General features: G+C 33.5%; 1 protein-coding gene across 1 annotated transcript; it reads left to right on the forward strand.

Moving 5' to 3' along the window:
• Window positions 1-5,999: 5,999 nt before the first annotated feature.
• LOC132599860 (S-adenosylmethionine decarboxylase proenzyme 4) lies at window positions 6,000-7,527 on the forward strand. Its single transcript, XM_060313038.1, has one exon. It carries the CDS (start codon window positions 6,220-6,222, stop codon window positions 7,234-7,236), a length of 1,017 nt encoding a protein of 338 aa, XP_060169021.1. The 5' UTR covers window positions 6,000-6,219; the 3' UTR covers window positions 7,237-7,527.
• The last annotated feature ends 253 nt before the right edge of the window (window positions 7,528-7,780 follow it).

A 7,780-nucleotide genomic window follows, 5' to 3' on the forward strand; every position in this document is an offset into this window, starting at 1 on the left:
AAGGGCAATAATCAAAGACCACCATTTTGAGGGGCAAAATCTAAAGACCAGCCCAAAAGAGGGGCATTCGCGTCAATTGCCCATCTAAAGCAGCTTATAAGCTGAAAACAGCTTATAAGCCAAAAAAAAATAAGTTAGCCTACCCCAATTTATTTCTTTTTGGCTTATAAGTTGTTTTCAGCTTATAAGCTACTTATTTTAAGCCCATCCAAACAGGCTCCTTATAACATGTTGATATGGCGATCTTTTTCAAAATGTCAAGACGATATGTTTACAGTAATTAAGAATATAAACTATATCTAGAAAAGGACTAATTAGATTCTTTGATCAAACATGCGAGAAGAAAATATTAAACATAAGTCCGCCTAATTAATCTGAAAAGTTTTGACCTTAATTAGTTGGTGGTGTAAATTAAATAAGGGGCTCTGCATTTAAAGATTATGGGTTGGACTTTGAAGATTAAGATTGAAAGTGATCTATGAACTAATCCTCTTTGCCCACGGCTAATCCAAATTCACATCCTCCAACCAAATTAAAGGAGTGGTGGGCACCACTTATGCACAAAACCTCTCCGCATGAAAAAAATGCTTCTCCTAGTGCTTTTTTTTTTTTTTAATGGTAATGTTCGGATTAATATTTACGCACACTTTAATTATACTTTTGTCAGCTCTGATCACCAGTACGTACTTGTCAATCCTAAACAATTGTATATACATTGCACCTATTAAAGTAAAGTGCATATGTCTATATGTACAAATATACATAGTAGATGTAAAAAATAATCACTTAGGTGAACATTGAAGTGTTACATGGATGTGGAAATTTGCGCGTGCAAGCATGTCTGGCGGCTAAAGTCACTTGTAACCCTCTCCCAACTCATGTAATTGTCTCCCTATCAATTAACCTTATGGTCCCAAGTGGGGGATCTCTTGTTTCCATTTTGACAAGGTGGATTCAAGAAAGGTTGAGAGTTTATATATGCTTGCCTTTAAGTGGGGTCTTTTGGTGTCTTGGAGGTAGGACAAGTGCTTAGATGATGTAAGTTCATGTGGGGTAACACACAATTCTTGAAGTAGGGCCTAATCGTGGCTTTGGTAGATATCATTTTGGTGAAAATTGTGATCAAAAAAAGAAAAAAAGGGGATCACTAAAAGGATACAAACTCAAAGATTTGGGTCCATCAAAAGAGAGGTTTTGGTGTCTTTCTATAATTCTCTCTTTTGTAGTTTATTGGTTTTTGTCCATTTCTTGATTCATGGTTGTCCAAATTCTACCCCCACCCCCACCCCCACCCCCCCTCCACCCTCACCCTCGAACTCAATCTCCGATTCTCAAGAGGGGGACTTTGGTTGACTTGTACTTTTCATGTAAAGTTATAAGGGGTTTTTGAGACTTTTCAAGAAAGATTGAGATCTGGCTCAGTATACCAAATCCACCTTTCCCTTTCTTCATGATTTGAGTTGGAAGAACTTTAATTATATTTTTATTGCTTTAAGCATCTGATGTTCGGAACCCACTAGTTCGACTAGTATGAATTCACGTTGAGAGTTTTAGCTATTTCTATCAAAGAAAACTCTATTGTTAAAAATCGGACCCCGCAAACTCATGTATTCACATAAGTATCATAAGTATGCGTCGATTTTGCACATTAATTATATGTGCATATATCTTTAAATTTGAGCAATATGGTTACAACAATTTTCCAGCGGTGAAACGATCATACATGAGATTAACTTCCCTAGTATAAAACAGTACTTAATTTGCTTGGGAAGTAGATCAATTCGAAAGATTTACATATATATATGTGTGTATTTCATGTGTGGGTGATAGGTATACATCTAGTATAGAGGAAGGGGGGTTGGGTTGGTGGGTGGCGTGCAGCACAAAGAGGAAGGGATGTAGTCATAATTTGAGTGTGCCATCCACCATAAGAATATTGTTCATGAAGCATACACTTCTCAAAATCATTTCTATCCTCTCTTAAAACCTTCAATAATATACCTTTCTTGATTCTGTAAAACTCACCATTGACCATCATTATCTTTTTTCTACTCCCAATCCTTCCCCATAACTCTTCTTTCTTTCTTTCTTTCTTTCTTTTCTTCCCTCAAATTTTCCCCCTAGCTCATACACATACATTAATTAAATATATTACTACGTACTTACTCTTTACTATGATTGAGGTATAAGTCTTGTAAGGTGAATTAAACACCTAAAGTAACTTAAAAGCTAAGGGGAGCACAGAATTCTTTTTTGCTATTTATGATGAGTAGATACTACATTACCTTCCTAAAGATGTGTAATAATCTTCACAATCTTACTCGAATTAGAACAAATTATTAACTAAGTTTCACCTTATTTAGAAGCACAGACAACTTCCATGCTTGATGTTATCATGCAAATGCATTGACTGTCATCAAGCAAATGCATTGACTGTCTAACTAATTCTCATAATCTTGAATTCTTCTTCACTGCATGGTTAAAGTGAGACTAAGCAAAATTTAGAACTTGAAACCTCTTCCTAATTGATATTTATCAAAAAACGTTGAAAACATTAGAAAAGAAATGATTTAAGCAAAGCCAAACTTAGCTACAACATTTTCCTGAATGTTGTTCCTTAAAAATACTGGAAAGGGTGTCCCAGAGTTTAGTTTAAGTGGCAAAAGTAGAGTTTGTGACTTAGGTGATATGTTCATGACTTAGGTCATATGTTCAAGCCCTTCACCATGTAAATTACACCTGATATTTATTTAAATAAAGAAGACATAGAGGGACAAATTCACTATCTCGAGTTTCGAAGGCTGCAGTTGGTCCTAAAGGGTTGCCCCTATAGATTTCTTGGTCATAAAAAAAAAGGGAAAAGGGCAAAAAATCCTGAACTATTGGAAATATAACAAAACTGTCCTCCATTTGGTTTTTGGTCCAAAAATGCCCTCGCCATTTACAAAATAACCCAATTATGCCCCTATAAATAACTCAATTATGCCCTTATCCTGTTAACAGATCTCCAAGTCTAATATTGGACCAGTTTGCTAACGGCGGGCATTTTTGGGACAAAAATCATACATTGGACACTTTTTTTTTCTATTTTCAATAGCTTGGGAGCATTTTTGACCTTTCTCTTTAAACAAATTGAAACGATGAACAAGAAAATAAATTGTTTCTCCGATTTATGATGCATGAATATGAGAAATATTAAAATTTACTTGTAATTACTTCATAAGTAACTTGATTGGTAAGCATTTTTTAAGTACACCATTACTATATAAAAGTTAAACTCTAAATTAAACACTTTATATCAAATATATATATATATATATATATCTTAGGTCTATCTAAAATAAAATAAAAAGTATCTTAGGTCAATTTACTTTTTGGCAATGCACCCCCCCCCCCCCCCAACCCTTCCCCAACCAAATAGCATATTACTTAACATATATTTTAGTGAAATATTCGGATAGTCTGAATTTTAGAAAAAGAAATGATGATAATACAATGTATGAAGCATAAAATATGATGTGAATTGTCTTCTATTTTCATATACGGACCCCATCTTAATGCATTGAATATTATAATATATTTAGGTGACACGCCTGATACTAACTGTTTTAATATATGCATATTGGAAATACACAATTGATTATATTTGGGCACGTCTATTAAACTTTATTTTGAAAAGATAATGGTGTCCTTTTCAAAACCAGTTGAATTTAGTCTCACGCCCCTCCAGTTTCCTCTTAGCCATTTTTGTCAAAACAGAGTATTGCCTAACTAGGGCTTACAAATTACTAGTATTCATCTTCGTGGTAAGTAATTTTACAAATTATTCATTTTACAAAAATAATTTTTAATCCTGAAGAAAATGGATGCGCTGAAACACAAATACTAGCCGCTTTTTTCTTTTTGGTTTTTTTAACTAAGAAAGAAGAAGAAAAGGACCTAATCTTATAGATTTGTTGTTTCAAATTCATCGTCTTAGCTCAAAAAAAAAAAAAATCAGTGTTTGTTTGACTTCAATTTTCTAAAAATATAGGGGTGGCTTAATAGATTGATTATTTTAAAAAGTATTTTGGCTTTTGTGTGTCCACTCGAGAATATCTACAGGGGGAGGAGATATAGATTAGACAAAGCTTGCATGCCGCCTCGTAGCAAACTCTAATAATTGATGTCATGCATTCAAGCATCTTGTTTATAATTGTGTCTCTGTTTTTCTAAGCTGCCATGTGATTTACTAGGGTACGTTGGTCTCTCATATTTTCAACCTCAATATACATATACACTTGTTAGTACTTACTAACATATATGCAACATATACCCAATTTTTTTTCCAAACCACGGAATAGAACTACATGGTTCGAAGAGAGTTCAATTAAATCTCATTAGATGTAAAATTATAGAAATTGTTGAATCCTCTTTGACAAAAGGGAAGCTTTTAGTATAAAAAAAAGGTGGTTCAAATATCGCTTTAGGTTATAAATTTGAATTTTTATTAATATTCTAGCAATTTTATAATTTATTTAGATTTCTAGTTCCGCATCATCATGATGTACAAACATTTTACACCACATATGTTCTCACTTTATGGTTTATATAGTTGATAATGTTATAGTAATTTTAATTAACTCAATTAGATCTTTCTTGTAGCTTCCCCTGTCAATTTTGCAATAGAATTTCCTGAACACATATCTTGCTTTTTCTTCCAATTCTAATTTCCATTGGAGAAGGAAAACTATTAAATAATGCTTGGTACACAGTCAGCAGAACTCCACAAATGTTTTCTGTTTGAACTATAGGCATCTGCATTGAAGGTAAAAAAAATTCAAAAGAAATATCATCACTTGATAAAATTAGAAAACTTCATGCCAATCTCTGGAGCAGAAAAGAAAATATGGATACATGTGGAACTTCCTCCGCTAGTAAATAGGTATATTTGGACCAATTTTATAACGATAGGGATAGATTTGATCCCAACTATTAATGTATTATAGGCAAATTTGAACCTCTACTTTTTCTTTTCTTATTTCGACTATGAAAATGGAAAAAAAAATTGTAAATGCTCTAAACGTGAGAAACTCAAAAAGGTACAAGAACACTTTCAAGACAAAAAAATAATGCTTGTGGATTCAAGGTTCAAACTTCCTAACTCTATGACTATTTACTCGTCATATGTTTGTCCCCTAATAAAATCAATTTGCTTGATTTACGTTAAATTGTTTGAATTTGTGTAAATGCTAGTATTTGATCATTCTCTTAATGAATCAAAAATTACTTTAGTTTGTAAGTGAAAATAATACCTCACATAAGTCAACTCCATGTTTACATTATTTGACTCTCAATGAGCAAAAACGGGAACAAATTTTTGAAACCAGAGGAACATCAATTACAATGGTTTGACTTCTAACATAATAGTGGTTAATAAGAAAGTATGACAGCCTTAACTGATTAGCATTAGTCAAGAAATTGAGTTAGAATCTGTTATATAGTATAACATTTCAGATTGTGATCTCTTGAATATTGACCATTTATCTAATCAATAAAAAAATTACTACTAAACATCAGATGTTTAAATTAAATCAATAAATAGATATACATATTTTTTACACACATATTCATCACTTAGTTATGACTAAGTATGTATTTTTACGTTAATATCATGTATCGATAAGCATTTACCCCGGATCAGGGACGGAGCTAGCTAGTGTAGAGCTTGACGGATTTGACCGAACTCAATAGCTTTAATCTAAATTTTGTATTTATCTGAAAAATTTATTAAATATGTATAAATTATTTAGTTTAGATCTCAGTAACTTAGAAGAACTTTAGATCTTGTAACCACCTCTATGGCCTGGACAATTATAGTAGGTTGTTTTGAAGGTTTGAGTGAAGGAAATAGAGTGAATAGTACTCCAAATAATAGACAAGTAAACAAAAAAAACAAGAATTGCGCGTGGAAATGAATTTGGATTCATGTTGTTGTCTCAAGAAGATCTCTCAAACTCTCTCACTTCACACAAACAAAAAAACTTCATACCATCATCTTGTATTCATTATGCCTACAATTATTGTTCTTTGTTGCCTCACCTCGCATGACCCCCTTTATTCCCCTATATATACTCACTTCCCTGTTCCAACTCTTCCCACCTCCACTTCTCTCTCTCTTTGTTCTTCTCATCAAACACACTTCCATTCAAAGTGTTTTGATCATCATCATAATCATCAATGGCTGTTTCTGGTTTTGAAGGATTTGAAAAGAGGCTTGAGTTACATTTCTCTGGCGATGATCCAGTCATCCGAATGGGTGGTCTCAGGCAACTAGACTTTGAATCAATTGAAGAAGTATTAAATGCAGTGCAATGCACTGTCGTGTCAGCTGTTGGGAACCAGTTTTTTGATTCTTATGTACTGTCTGAATCAAGCCTCTTTGTTTACCCTACAAAGATTATCATCAAAACATGTGGTACTACTCAGCTTTTGAAATCAATTCTTCCATTGATCCAATTCTCATGTGAAATGGGATTTGTTATGAGTGAGTGTAGGTACACTAGAGGTAATTTTATTTTCCCAAAAGCTCAGCCTTTTCCACACACAAATTTCAAAGATGAAATCTTTTACTTACAAGAACAATTACCTATGCATCTTTGTTACAGAAAAGCCTCTGTTATGCCTTCAAAATTCATTTCTCATTCTTGGCATGTTTTCACTGCTTGTGACAAATTCTATGACCCTCTTGAAATTATTAGTATTCCAAATGATCTTTTCACTATAGAAATTTGCATGACAGACCTTGATAGGGTACTTGCTAGAAAGTTCTTTAAACATCCAAATATGGCTGCAAATGAAATGACTGAAATAACGGGTATTTCAGAAATTAACCCAAATGCTTTAATTTGTGACTTTGTGTTTGATCCCTGTGGATATTCCATGAATAGTATTGATGGGGATCGTTATTCTACTATCCATGTCACCCCTGAAGATGGTTTTAGTTATGCTAGTTATGAGTGTGTTGGGTCAATATACGATGACCCTAATGACATTATGAACATATTGAAGAAAGTGGTGCAAGTTTTCCGACCAGGGACTATGTCGATTTCGACTACGTCGACGAGCAACGAGGTTTGGACAAGAATTGCCAAAGCTGTCGAGCCACTAGGAATGAAATGCCGGAGCTGCACTATGGATGATTTTCCGGCCCCTGGAAACGTCGTGTTTCAGACTTTTACTTCTTGCCGGAAGTAGGTGCTGCTGCTGCCGCGGCGATGGTTGTGGTGGTGGTGGAAGTAAGGTGGGAGCATGGTGGTACTAGTACCTTATGTGATGGTAGATATGTGGGAAGTGGTTTTTTTAAGAGTAAAGGGATGAAGTAGGGGACCTTTTCTTTTTTCTTTGTTTTTGTATTTCACTTATCTTATTTTAATTTTGTTAGATCATGAGTTTAGTTGAAAATTTTTTAATTAAAAAGAAGTAGAATATTGATGCATGAGTTATGTAATTGCATTGGATTGGATAGTGGATGATCTTGATGATCAATGTAAGCTTTGACTTGTGTAGAGTGATGCAAGTAAATTTCACCAAAAGGTTATTCTAAGAGTTTCTATTAAAAGCAAATATTCCTTACATTCAGGATTATGAAAATTTAATTTACACTTAGTATATGATAGATATTTTTACTGGTACTATTAGACTGTAAACTTTAGTGACTATCAAAGAGTTTTATCGTGTATTTAGTAAAAATGTGCAATAAAAAGGAAAAGGAGAAAATTTTCATGAAAGATTTAGAAGA

Source organism: Lycium barbarum, chromosome 6 (genome assembly GCF_019175385.1).
Source record: "Lycium barbarum isolate Lr01 chromosome 6, ASM1917538v2, whole genome shotgun sequence".
NCBI lineage: Eukaryota > Viridiplantae > Streptophyta > Magnoliopsida > Solanales > Solanaceae > Lycium > Lycium barbarum.

Excerpts from the sequence above, each read along its gene's own strand:
- LOC132599860 (XM_060313038.1), top strand. The coding sequence starts at position 6,220 with ATGGCTGTTTCTGGTTTTGAAGGATTTGAAAAGAGGCTTGAGTTACAT.